The following is a 15549-nucleotide window of genomic DNA, read 5'->3' as shown; positions in this document are numbered from 1 at the left end:
AATATAAGCTCATTTGTATTTATATTTTTTTATATATATAACTGCTAATATGTATGGTAATTTTTAACTAAAAATTAAAATGTACGAGTTGTAATGTTGGTACAGTCAAATTATAAAATTATCTATAATAATTGTAAAATTATTTTAATTAAAAAACTTAATTAAGTATTTAATTTAGTAATAAACTTATGGTTTTGGTGGAAAATTGAAATAAAATACCTTTCCCTGAAAATTAATATATAGTGATTTCGAGTATGATATTTGCAATCAAAATTATCGACTCTCATTAGTTTTTTTATGATACATGACCATTATTACTTTGTTGTAACAGTCGTGTGATTGAATTTTGAATGTGCTTAAAATTATTATTTAATTAATTTTTCGATACTTTTTGTAATATGTACTTTGATCATAAAATGGCTGTACCTATATCCGCCATTTTACTATATATTATGGTTCTGTGTAATACTTGTTTGAAAAGTTTAATATTTTTTCTTTTCTTTTCTTAAGCTTTGATATAAGAAATGGTACGTTTTTTCTAAAATATAAGATGAAAATACATGGCTTGAATATGACTCAACATTTTATTTTTCATACCTTACAACAATTTTATTCAACTCGTTCTTTACATTGTCACTCGGCTTTTTATATGAAAATCATTTTAATTCAGATCAGGTTTTTGTATAAGTTTTCATACGTTGACATTTTTATTAAACATAATTTTTAGCCATACCTACATTATTCTTCATTTTCAAAAAAAAAAAAATAAATAATATTTCATGAGGAAAGTAACCAAATTTACTTTTTACTTGATTTACACTCACACTCTATTTCTGCAAACAGTATAATAACAATATATATATCAGTATGTGTACATATTGGTTAATATAGTTTGATAAGCCAACTTCACTGACAAAGAAAATCTGTATTAATATGCAGCATTTTCATGGCGTATCAATTACTTCTCATTAAAATCAGTGGAGGAAAAATAGAATCATTATTGGAAAGGTATTGTCGACTAAAAAGAAAATATAAACTGTTTTACATAATAATAATAATAATATGTTGCCCTCGAGAGAGTTAAATTACGAAAATAGGAAAACACCAGTGTGCTGCAGTGGTGCTGCGCCATATCTGTTCTGTATGATAAAAAAAAAAAAATCTTCTTGGGTGAAATGTTAAAACCAGTTGTTAATTTTAAATAATGTATGTGATAAAAGAAAAATAATAGTTAATTATTGTTTGTTTTAAAATGTACTTCAAATAGCATGTTGGTTGGTAGCTTTCCTGATTATAGACGCAAAAAATAATGTATAAGATATTTGTTTTTCCGGTATATAACACTCATACAAATAAAAAATGAAAAAATGCATATAAGTACCGATATTAAACAGTGTATTTGATAAGAAATTGAATATCAGAAAACTACCTATTTAGGCTCAAACTAGCAAAATGACGACTTTTCTATTTTCATGCAAAACGCCAGGCAGTGCACTTAATAAATTATAATGTAATATCATGTCTCTTTTGTATATTATGTAACCAATGGTTACTCAATAATTAAACATAACAAAAACATTCACTTTTTGTGAGCCAAAATGAAAATGTGTGAACCACCCTATGATAACCTTATAGAATTAAAAATAATAACTATGAACACTCCTGCAAGTTTTTCAATGAATATCTGTATAAAATTTGGTGACTATTGGTTCAGTAATTTCCAAGTCTATAAGCCCCATATATAAACGTACAATAATTTTTATACACATAAATTATATAGGTATATTTTAATCTTTAAAACTAATGAAGTACTAAAACTAGTATTATGTTACCTTTTTTTTTTCCATTTATGACATAATTTAAGATTTATTTTTGTAGCGTGTGAAAATGTTGTTTATAACTTCGTAATATTTCTATATATATAGCGAGAACGACATACATTTATTTTAAAGGCGTTTTAAATACCTATAAATAGGACCTAGGTATTTATAATACAAATGTACTGTTGAAATGAATTCAAATACAATAAACATCATCATTCATTATACAAGTTTTCCACATCATTATATGACCGTAGCCAAGTATACTGTTGCAAAATTATAAATGCACTGAGGTATAGAATATGTTTAGGGTACGAATCAACTGAATTTAATAATAATGCATTACTTATCCGGCATAAGTACCATAAATATAATAGAACAACCATAATATTATTATTATTATTATCTGTTATGTATTAGTTTTTTTCCGATAACTCTACTTAAAAATTTTAATGATGAAATAAATATATTAATGATTTACTTAAGTTCGCAAATTAATTGTTTTAAATCAATTGGTAAAGTAAAAAAAAAAAAAAAAAACAACTTTTACATAGATACATTACCGATAGAATGTTTTCATATTTTATGAAAAACGTTTGATCATTGGTTATATTATCAATTTGTACTAGCATTGATGATGTCATTCTATATACACACAGTAAGTATACATTCAAATGTACTATGTATATCGCCTATGATATATTGTCATCGAGAAATCATTGTCGTAAACATTTCATAATAACGTAACAAAGGAAAGTACTCAATGGGCGGGTTCATTTGAAAATTTAACATCTACTGTAGGTAACCTATTGAAACATCATTTAAGAGGACGTTACACAAATATTTGGTGTCTCCGTCTTACAAGTGCGTAATATAACAAATTTACGCTTAGCAGATCACGTTTAATTCCGTTAGTTTAAAAATTAGAGCGAATTGACCTACTATGAAACTTGATGCTAAGAACATTATCTGTGTTTGTATGTGTTTTTTTTTTTTATTACGATAGCTTAGTTTTTAAGTGAATTACGAGTACTTTAATACACGCATAACTTGCTACAAAATTAAACTATCGTAAAAAACTCACATACAAACACAGATATCGTTCTTAACATCAAGTTTCATATTAGGTCGATTCACTCTAATTTTTAAACTGACGGAGCTAAACGTGATCTTCTGAGCGTAAATTTGCAATGTTATGCACTTGTAAGACGGAGACAACAAAATGGTTGTGTAGCGTCCTCTTAATTCGTGTATTTTAGTCGTTCCAATAAACTCGGAGTTAAAATTTCTCTGTTGGTACGTAAAAGTGTACAACACGACCATAAAACGGTATATATCATAAATTGAACCTCATATGGTATTGTTTCAATCGGCGGTGAATTCACAATTTTTAATTACCATAGAAATGTATTGAATGATTGATAATAATAGGTACATTATAGTATGCAGTGATATTAATCCGTACATTTTTATATTAATCACATCTAATCTCCATAGGGCAAAGCCCACAAAGTAATATTCATATTAATAATAATAATAATAATAATAATTATAATGTGTTCCATTGCGTAACATAATCTTTGTATACCCCTACCGGCATGTTGTTCTACCATTAAACTTTATACTTATAAATAAATTAAATTAATATAAAAGTACTTAAACAGAATTGCTGGTAAATGGTTAATGGGGTTCATTGAAAAACTTTCGTTCGTTTCGAATTTCGATACACAGCAATATAAATCCGTTTAGGTAGAATTACGTTGTCCGCAAAGTTAGATTTAAGTTTTTGCTGTCCAAATTCGTTTCGACATTTGGTGAAAATGAAAAAAGAAAAATATATGTTATGGTACCTATAACCTTTGATTATTCGCGTTTGCTGTTGAAAAATATCGAACGAGTTCTAAAAATGTTGCTCTTGTAGTTGTATTTTATCTGTGATAAAAATTCTGCAAACAAGTTGAAAGCAGAATATATTCGTAAATACTATATTATTATACATTATATACATGTATACAAATTTTACGAACTCACATACTTTATATTCAGAGTAACACTTACAATTTAATTTATTGTTGTTTACAAACAATTGGCGTTTCTTTGAAAGCCAGGAAAAAAATATAATAATATATTAATAATATTCATTGGGGTACGACGAAGAACAAATCATCGCAATCGTGCGGATAAAACATTACTTAACAAGTTGTCTGTCACGGACTTCCCAATTTAATGAAATCTGCTTTTGAGATTCGATTTGAGGTCTAACAGAAATCGAGTCTCAATAATAGTTTGCAAATATTATTATTAGTTTTTATTTTTTTTTTTTTAAACAAATATTATCGTCAAAACTGTATTTAAGTAAACTTATAAAAAAAATGTCATGGCGTCAGGTAGTAAATGTAAATCTCTACACATAAAAAATATCATGGTAGTCAACTTGTAGACATTTAATTTAAATATAGAATTTAATTCAACATTGGTAACACTGCAGTCCTACAGTTCGGCGTGAGCCTTTGTGTTGAGGTAAGATCGCGCATATATCATTATGTAAGAAATTCGTAGACAACCGTCAACTAATTAGGTTTTATAATTTTATTTGAAATCATCTCAAGACAACAAAACGAAAAAACAAAATTCAGCTGAAAAGTGTTAAATTTTTTCCCGCCAAGTGACACGATCAAACGACACGCGTACGAAATTCGTTAAGTGACGACGACATGGCTGCAAGTCATCGGGTCGGAAACGGATGTCGCAGGCGTTATTTGGATATCATGGGCACAACCAGGTAAAAGACAACCCGGAACCTGCGAGCTACGGATCCGATAGACGGCGGAAGTGACATAAGAAAAGTGAAGCGCCGGAATAAATTTCCTCGATTATGCGGTTCGCAAACAATTTAATAATTGTACAGCAGTTTTTTTTTTTCGTACCAGTGGTGCTCAAATGAGCCAGGGGGATATGGCTGTTTTTGTAACATTCAGTATTCAATTATTAAAAATATAATTTATGGCTATTATTACATTGATAAAAAGGTCATGGCCTCCGTGTGATGAGGTTCGGCGAGACTGTTTTATAAACACTTTTTAACTTTTTGTTAATATACTTATAATAATTAATGTTACTAAACTGACTCATTAGTCGTTATAAACTGATTGTGAATTTAAAAATAAATATTTTTATTTATAACATCCTACTTTTTAAATGAAAAAGTAGTGTGAGAAACGTGATAAAAAAAAGTCGGGTAGCGCAAATATGATTTAATAAAATATTTTATGAAACGCATTTGTATTATTTTTTAAAATTAAGCACTGTGATGTACTGCGTTGTACGTTTTTTTTTTTTTTTGGAAAGCTTATCGGTGCTACTTGAATATTTTCATGATAATGTCTAATTATTAATTCGATTATTTCTGTCTTGGTAACTTTAAGTGAATTCAAATGTCTTTGTCTATACATTGTCCGAAATATGTTCGATATGATTTTATATTTTTCGTCTCGTTAACGGCTGGTTGCATTTTTTTTAATTGAATATTTCACGACTAGTACGCTGTGTTAAACTTGTATTAATTTGTAGTATTTTTATTCTTGTTTTTTAATGAAATACTTATCCACCCCAGATATGTTTTTGGATTACTATCTTTGTATTTACCGGAGTATGTTGGCATAATTATGTGTTGATTCATGGTCCTCGATTTATATCTTCACATTGGATTTTAATTTCTCGTTTTGTCGAATTATCTTTCGTTTTATTTGCTTTTGTTGAATAACTGCTCTAATCTCATCATAGTGTGTTGCACCCATGATTGTATTTTGTTGTTCTGGTTTGATGTTTGCTATTATCTATTGATTTGTTTTTTTTTGTTTTTGAAACTGAAAATAAGTTGTGTGTGACTAAGTTGTACTGGTGTTTGGTGTGAAAAACGAGTGTGTATAGGGTCTTGCTATCAGTATATCTAATAAGTTGTCCAAACGTTCCTAACTTTTATTTTCGTACTATAAGCTAGAAAGCTAACGTCTCGTAGATATAAGCTATGTTTTTTTTTAAACTAATTGTAAATATTTTAATTAAATTTAAAGGCCACTTTCAAATTGGAATCATCATTTTTATTTTATTTTTTGTATCCGTAAACTTTATTTGTAAACCTTAATTAATTAACTTTATAACATTGTACAAACATTGGAAAAGTACTGTAAAAATACTTGATGTATTGAAACATTTATATTAATAAATTTAAAAAAAAATTATCTTTGAGCGCCCAAAAGTGAAAACATTTCATGTTTTGTCTTTACAAATACTTAAAAAATTCATATTAGGTACAATGTACGTTTATAAATAGCTGATAATGTTTGACTGCGTTTTCATTTAATATTATACGATATAGTAATTTTTATAAAAAAAACAAGGTTGTTGTATTATACCATCGTGGGTTCACCTATGAAAGATTAAAATGTTGAATTTCTTGGAGTTCCAAAAAAAATTCACCAAATCGTGTATAATATGCACGGATATCAAAAATCATATTTTATTTAAATTTTAAATTATTTAAAATTGATTGATCGAAATATTTTATGTTTTTAATGGTTCGAGAAATAGCTTCTATAGCATAATCAGATTTAAATGTATATACACATTTAGATAATATGATATAATATTCATGCAGTGTTCTACCTATAATTCTCAATAAAAGTGTTTTAATAAAAATTATTTTTTATTCTTTTCCAGACGTTGATGGATTAAATTAAGATCTCGATGGTCTGTGATGACTGGCTGATCATCAGTCAGTAGTTCATAATGCAGAGTCCATGTTGGTGTGCGGCCATCTGCCACTGACGAAAAAAAATCTTGTCGCAAATATGGGTGCATTGGTATGGGTGTTAGTGGGCGCAGTGGTATTTTCCGAGTGGGTAACGTCCACTGCAGTGCCTGGCGTGGTTCGATTTGCGGTCATAGCACCATTGAAAGCATCCAAGAACGAAGAGACGCTGGGCGCCATTTTGCCATCCGTAGATTTGGCGGCACAAGCAATCGCTCAACCTACAGGATCGTTGCCAGGATGGAAGATACTAATTGATAGCAGGAATGGAAACTGTTCATCCACCGAAGGCCCACTGGCAGCATTCGAATTACACACTTACAGTGGTAAGTGAAACTTTTCTCAATATTGTTCAGTTTACAATCCAAATTAATTGCCTTCGTCGCTAATGTTTGTAAATATTAACTTATTTATTATAAGGTACATATTTCAAAACGACGAATTAAGTTATTATATTATTGTCGTATAATTTTAATAAAACATGTGTATTCTTACGTATGTTTTTAACCATTGAAAAAAAAATTAATGGATTTAGTTAGGACGAATTTTAGTGTGTTTACCATTTCCTAAGTCAAGTGTGAAAAAAAAATCAAAACAATTATTCAATGTCCATTATAATGGATGCAAACATTTTTTTTTTTTATTTTTTTTTTTTTATTGATCTTTATAGCTTTGGCGACATGGGCCATTAGCTTTATACATAATTTACATTATACTATTACTTTACTTAAAATTTACATGTTTTCGGTGACAATTTAATATCAATAATAAGGGCTGTTGTCTATATTTATTCTAATTAAATGTATTTATCTATTTTGGTTGTCCTGAGGAATGATATGATTTTTTCGGGTTGACAGTCGGGTCCGATTGATTCGTATAAGTTGGTTGGTATATTTAGTTTCTCTCTTTAAAACATTTTTTGTTCGAGAAGTAAATTTATTTAACACAAAACAATTACGTTATAAATTATAATTCTTGAAATTAGGAAGTTCGTATATTTGTTGGTAAATTAACAAAAGTGTTTAAAATAATATAATCATTTTAACTAGTAAAAAAAAATCCAATTAAATTAGTGGTAAAGCCAACGTTTTAAAAAATAAATTTTTTACAAAAAAATACTTAAAAGAATTTATTTACAAGATAATAAATAATAGAATCATCGTTAGAAAACAGTTGAAAGTTGCAATTCGTTTTTAATTGACAGCGGTTGGTACTTATGGGTTTTTGATTTCAGAAGAAAAAGACTATTTTAAAGTAATTTAAGAATACCAATGCTTGGTTAGTATATAGTCAGATAACTAAGGTGTACAGCCAGTGATTTATACATTTTGATATCTAATTCAATAAATATTAAATAGATATCTGAGTAATTTATTCAAAATTTTCGTCTAAGTAGTTATAAAAAAAAATTCATAAGACATTACATGGTAATAAAATTATAATTATAAATGTATAATATAAATATGTAAAGTTTTGTTGAAATATTTATTAATTAATCTTCGAAATCTGTTTATAAACAAATACGTAGGTAGGTACAAGTTAGAAACAAAGTATTTTCCGAAAACAAAACTTTTTGAATAGTGTTGTAATTTAAATACTTAATACGGTTCGCCTTTATTAATATTATATTGGTGTGACTATGAAATACTTTTAGAATTACAAAAAAAAAAACACATTTTGATTTTATAAATTATTAAATTAATACATAGTACTTACTTAGGTTGTTTCTGGTCGACGCGACGGACAGGGTTTGGCTGTGCATGCAGAAAAAATAAACTTTTTCGTTGTTTAACTAAATCACAATCATCAATCTTGTTGAAAAATATTTTTCCGCTTCATTTAATGTTCTCATTGATTATATACCTTATTTTTTTATTTTCAAACAATTATAATACATTTTGTGCTTCAAAGAATAAAATAAAAATAAAAATAAAAATAATAATAATGATGATAAATTAATGATTGTTCTGGTAAGTGTTGAAGAATATATATATATACAAGGTGTCTCACGGAGATCTGATATTCTGTCAAATGAAATAACTTTTGTACTTATCAATATTTAAAAACAATTTTTTTTATATATAATTCATAGACACTAATTGCGCTACATTTTTTTATTTTTTATTTTTTAACACTTAAAATAAAAAATTAACAAAAAAAATTCTAAAATATTCAATATAGCCAAATTGTAAATGTTATTTTGAGAAAAATTTATATGGTAAAAAAATTTATATAAGTCAAATGTGTGATTTTTACAATTTTTTCATATATCAATATTCTAGTTAAGTAAATTACAATCTAGTTTATGTTAGAAACACTAAAATTTCAAAAAATATCATTTTACCTAGGTTTATATGGTATTTAAAAATATAATCATAATCATATAACATTTTTAAAAATTTTTTTATATTTTTTAAAATTTGCATGTTCTTACATTACGATTGCCAATTACTTATAACGAGAATATTTATATTTAAAAAATTGCAAAAATCATCCATTTTACTTAAATTAATTTTTTTACCATTTAAATTTTTCTCAAATTAAGATTTACAAATTGGCTCAATTGAATTTTTTTGGGAATTTTTAACTTTTCTGTATTAAAAAATAAAAAATGTAGCGCAAGTGTCTATGTATTATATTTTAAATTGTTTTTAAAAATATTGATCAGAACAAAAATTATTTCATTTGTCAGAATGTCAGACCTCCATGGAACATTTTGTATATATAAGTGTATTTTAAACTAAAACATAATTATTTGCAAAAGCAAAACTATTTATTCTTCAACAAAATTTTATTTTATTTTTTACTTTTTACAGATTTATCAACCATTTTATTGATGCGTTCACTAATTTAAATTAACTTAGCTATTGTATGCCATCATATAGGTAATATTATAATTTATAATGATCCTGGGTTTTGAATATTTTACAATTTGATATCAGTTAGTGTATCATACATTATCTTCTATTATGTTTATTTTTCAAACGTCTATTTTTTTTAGTGTTAAATTAAAAATGAGTTTTAAGAGTTACATTTTAATATAGCTTATCAATTTTTTCAAAGCCGAAACAAAAGCGGTGCACAATTTTTACAAAATGTTCACGAGAAATTATTCATATCGTTTAAATCCATATTATAGTTCATAATATACTTCCCTGAACTACCACAGTTCATAATTTTCAGATGAACCGCATGTTGCGCATTATAATTTGTCTATTAGTTTATTATGTTATGGTTATCTATATCATCAAGGGATCGCGGTGAATTGGTCGCGAACATTTGATCGCCGGTGAATTGATCGCGGGTGAATTTATCGTGAATATAATTGGTCGCTAAGATGATTGATCGTCAAATGAATAATTTTTATTTATTATAGTAATTACATCCAATTATAATTATATAATATAATATATAATTATATCCAATTTACAATGTGCAGATTAACAGATGTAATAATTTTATATAGGTACTATTATATGATGTACACACGAGATAATTGAACTAGCGTGGCAATAACTTAGATAAGCTTATACGATCGTTATCGACTTATCGTCATCTATATTCCGATGGTCGTACCAATTTGTCATTACATACTTGCATTTGTTAGTCCATGCTAGTACGATATTGTGTGTGTTTACTGTTTTTTTATTTTATAATAATGGAGTTCACTCTTAATGAACATATATATATACATATACATATATATACACATATATAAATAAGAGTGAAAAAGGCAAAGATAAATTAATTTATAACGGCTATACCTATGTATACTTTTGAAAAATTTGGAACCGAAGAAAAGTCAATATGGAAATGTGACCAATATAAATGCTTGGAACGAACTACTGGACTCAGAGTTTTATTCACTGAACGAAGAAATATTAACACCTTTGACAAATTATTTTGAAGATACGTGGATTGGGCGTCTTGATCGAAGAAATCGAAGGAAACCAGCATTATTTCCAGTGACGCTGTGGAACTGTCATAAATATATTTTCGAAAATATCCCCCGGATCAACAATTCTGTTGAAGGGTGGCATAATGGCTTTGCATCTAGTTTGAACGCATGTCATCCAACTATATGGAAATGTATAGATTCGTTCAAAAAGGAAGAGAGTCTTATGAAGTTACAAATAGAACAACTAATTGCAGGAATGACGATGGGTGTTAAACGGAAGTACAAAGACCACGCAGAAAAAATTATAAAAATATGTGAAGACTATCATAATAGGAGTAAAATAGACTTTTTAAAAGGAATAGCCCATAATTTTCAGCTCCAACTTTAAATAATTATAAATTAAAATGTATGATTATTAATATTATTATTATTTTTATTATTATTTTTATTTATATTATTATTATTATTTTTTATACTTGACGACTATCATACTAGAAGTAAACTACAAATAAATTAAAATGTATAATTATTAATATTATTATTTTGTATTATTATTATTATTATTTATTAAATTTTAAATTTACTGTGAGAAACTTTAAAAACATAAAACTCGGATGTGTACCTATATTAAATATTAACTACCTATGTAATTACTATAATAAAATAACTAAAAAACTAAAAATGTTCGTTTGACGATCAATTATCTTAGCGACCAATTATATTCACGATAAATTCACCCGCGATCTATTCACCGGCGATCAATTGTTCGCGACCAATTCACCGGATACCATCATCTAGATATTATAATATTATGATTACATTTTATCCACGTCAAATGTATAATACATAAGTAAAATGACCATTTAGCGATGTTATTATAAAAAACTGAAAACATAAATTGTAATTTTGAAATTCTATTTAAATGCTTTATTTATATACTTACGTAAAAAGTTCTAAAGTTAAAATATAGCCTTTGTGGCTAAGCTTATTTTTAGGTTTCTAATTCCGACAAGTGCGCGTGACGGTGTGAGAATTATGTTCATGTTGGGTTAATTATCAACAATTTTAATTCCCTTTGACATAATGAAATGACATTTTAAGCTTATTAATCTATGGTATTTTATCAACTTATAACTTTTAACTTTAATATTTTGTGATGATATGGTGGTGTGGAATTTTCACCATCAAACGTTGAATAATAAAACTATATCATTCTAAAATATAATTCCTGATCTTGAATCTATTAGTTTTTTACACATTATTATTTCAATTATATACGTTAAAAAAATAATATTTAACTACAGGAACGTATTATATTTATTATATTATATATTATTTAATTATTATAATATATATACATAATATTAACGATAATTCATCAAAATTGATATTTTGAAATCATATTATTTATAACATGTTTAATTAATAATCGACTCGAGAAGTGAATTATTATATTCTGCTTAATTATTTTGTATTAAATATAATGTTGCGTCATATTATTTTCATTTTTGTTATTTAATTATTAGCTAATCCGACGGGTGGTTTATGTAGGTTTGTAGTATAACCAATAACTTAAAATTCTTCAAAACAATAATGTAAATAATATCATAGTTTATAGAAAATCCCTACAATTTTTATTAAATAATAACAAATACCAAACTAAAATTCTTCTATAAAAACGTATTTATCTTCATGCTGAAATATTGTTTTTAATTCCATTAAGAACAATATTAGGAATATTTTATCATGTTTTCTACCTTTAATATTAAAATTAAAAATATTGACTACAAAATAATGTGTATATTTTTGTTATTAAATGTTATGTTGACTTGTCAATATCTGAATTTTTACCGTTTATATAAAACAAAACTCTGATTATATAATATCATTAATAATATTTTTAAATCGGTATAAAATACATATATGAGGAACCTTAATTTTATTTTTCACGATTTTTTACTCAATACGTTTTATTAATATAAAATGAAAAAAAAAACCTTTGAAAACAATATTAGACATAAAAATAAGCCCCTATCGTTATAAATCCAACGTATTCACATAGTTCCGCCCAAAATCTAAAAAGAGAAATAGACACTTTTTACTACTGTTGAGTTAATTAATTTTTTTATAGACCACAATAGAATAGATGAATATTTTAGAGGTTTAACAAAATTGTTTCACAATCCCTAATTTTTAGAACAAGATATATATCTTTCAAATAACACAAACAACGATCTTTACCTTAATTAGGAAGGACTCGGTAGTCGTGTTTTGAGTTTCTACATTTCTAATCATAACAATGGATGACAGTGTTTTAGGTTAAACGTACTTTATTCGGTAATAACCTTGTATTGGGTTTGTTCCATATAGTTCCATGTTTGTACGATTGTTTGACAACAATGAGTGATTACTTTTTTGGAGAGAATTATTGTTAATTTAATTTCATATCATTATCATCTGAGGCTATATTTTCCATACATTTATCGCTTAATTGATTATTTAAACACGGTGTCACACTGATCACAATATTTTAATATAATATTAAAAAAATAAATATTTTAATAAATGTAAGGAAATATTATAGACTCACGATAACATAGTTTATAACATGATTTAAGTACCGATATAAAATAATTAGGTACATAATAATTTTGAAAATTTTCAGTAACTTTATATTAAATCACTCTTAACAAAATTTAAATAATATTGTAAAAAAATCTCCGGTTACCTTTGTTTAATTCTTTTTGTGTGTCTATCGTCACTTTTAAAAATGTTCTAATCTTTAATTTCGAAGAAATTGGAGCTTGTTGGAAAAAAACATTTATAAAATATTCTAAGAAAAAATATATAGGCTGAAGCTTTGCTCATAATTGTTTTTAGGATACAACAAATTATCACTGACTTAAAATATGACACATTCATTACAGTTATCTATTCACGAGGTACGCTGACGAGTAACGAGTAACTCTCGGCACCTACTATACAGCAGAGCTAGAACGCCTTTTTTAATCGAAAACGGAATATATAATTATATACATTAAATATTTTATACTTGGCATAAATAAAATAATCGTTATGATAGTTAAATGATATTCATTACATTATAAAAAAAACAGATATTACCTAATGTGTTTCGTATTATTTTATTATGTTTTTTCCGAGAAGATTATAAAAATTTGTTTAGTTTTCCTTGCGATTTTCTTTTCTGTGATATAATATTCTTACCTACATAATATTTTGGTAATGAACGTGTATTTATTTACATAACATAAACAAAATACAAAAAACAACTAAGCTGTAGTTGCTCATGCTAATTATATGTTACTTTAACTTAGAGTCTTATTAAAATTCGCTTCCTCCGTGTTCGCTATAATTTAAGTACATTTTCTAACGTTAGGCCATTTTTTCAAATTATAAGGCATTATTTTGTAGCTATAGTAACTTAATAACAGCAACATTAAAAAAAAATTATTTATGTTGATATTATAATTCTTATAAGTTATTTCTTCTTTATGTACGTATATAAGTGTACAACCAACGTGCCCAATTACAGTTAATCGTGAGTGACTTGTCTAATAATGTTTTTAAAACTATTGTATAAAGTACATAGAAATAATAAATACCTTACTAACCTGCTATAGCATAACAAACAATTAAGGATTTAAAAAAAAAAAAAAACATTTATCGTTTAAGTAGTTTCGTTAATTATTAGCATGGTAACCAATATTTGAGTTATTTCTTAAATTTAAAGACGAACATGCAAATATAGGCTTCAGATAACGCATCGATGGAAAACGCATGTTATGAAATCAAAGAACTGCTTAAACGAATGCGCAAGGAATATTACGACAAAAAATCAATAAAAAAATAAAAAATAAAATATAATAAACATGAGCCTGAATATTTAAATATTTGTGATATGAAAAAAAATTGTCAATATATAAATATTTAGTGTTTTAAAATGAAACGGGAAATCTGTAAATAATTTTTGTTGCTTCAAGAATGTTGTAATTCCTGAAAATGATATGTATTCTGAATAGGATTGAAAGATTTTTTTGTATGGCGATTGTGAAATGAATAACATATTCTAAACAAAATATCTTAGTTTATTTAAACAAGCTTATTTTAATGCTCAAAACGCTTAAGTAGACTCGGGTTGTGGTATTTCATCCATAATCATTTTTGGTCAAGTGAAAATTAAGGTTACACAGTAGGTACCTATTCAGCTTCTGAAAAACCAAAATTTTGTAAATGCTCATAAATTACAACGTTTATATAGTTTTCTATCTAGATTTTGGAGTTATAAGGTGATTTATTGAAAAAAAAAAAGATTGAAGGGAGGTTGATGAGTAAAACGAGCATGGGACAAAGCCATTTAGTGAAATACATAAATTTATTTATTTTAATGTTATTGAGTTAAACCAATTGATGTTCGGCGCCCTATGATAATCCGAATTGTTAAATAGTGATATTAGTCTAAATAATGATAATCATGAAAAACTTTCTAATCCCATTCAAAGCATATTAAAAACTTGGAGGGGTCATAAACATCATGTAAATGTACTGGAACAATACTGTTTTTCATGAAACATTCTCATTATCATTTCTCATTATGTTTTTTGATTAATAGGTGTTATAATGACAAGAGTTTTATAGAAGGCTAATTTTTGTTTTACATAAGTAATAAAATTAATCCATCTTTAATTCTTTAAAATGGATTTAATATATTTGATTTTCAAGTAAAAAGATAGCTGAATACGCGTTCAAAACAAGCGAATATTTTAACTTAAATTATTATAGGTAGATACATTTAAAATTAATGATAAACGATAATTCATTTTATTCAAATACTATTCTGAGAAAATTTGGATTTAGTATCATGGTGTAGTTCGTATGTGTTTAATATTCTTAGTAATGGTATGAATATATGACGAAAGATTTTTACATGTTTTTTTTGTATACATTCACAAGTGTGGTATCAAAAATAAAATTAATTTTCCATTTGGTTACAGAAGAAAACA

At 26.3% G+C, this 15549-nt stretch overlaps 1 protein-coding gene across 2 annotated transcripts in view; it reads left to right on the top strand.

Moving 5' to 3' along the window:
* The window catches only part of LOC107162117 (atrial natriuretic peptide receptor 1-like), a 298392-nt gene that overhangs the window by 45497 nt on the left and 237346 nt on the right, over positions 1–15549 (top strand). The window contains exons 1-2 of one of the 2 annotated variants that reach the window (XM_089229379.1): positions 4384–4602; positions 6540–6956. In XM_089229379.1, the coding sequence (XP_089085505.1) occupies positions 6620–6956 (337 nt within the window). In that variant the 5' untranslated portion in view covers positions 4384–4602; positions 6540–6619. Of the gene's footprint in view, positions 1–4383; positions 4603–6539; positions 6957–15549 lie in introns of those variants that run through there. The other variant, XM_089229378.1, reaches the window with a different exon arrangement.

Source organism: Diuraphis noxia, unplaced genomic scaffold (assembly GCF_037042655.1).
Source record: "Diuraphis noxia isolate RWA-SAM2 unplaced genomic scaffold, SU_Dnox_SAM2 contig0005, whole genome shotgun sequence".
Classification (NCBI taxonomy): Eukaryota; Metazoa; Arthropoda; class Insecta; order Hemiptera; family Aphididae; genus Diuraphis; species Diuraphis noxia.
The sequence above is the reverse complement of the archived record's forward strand: the minus strand, read 5'-3'. Positions and strand labels throughout refer to the sequence as shown.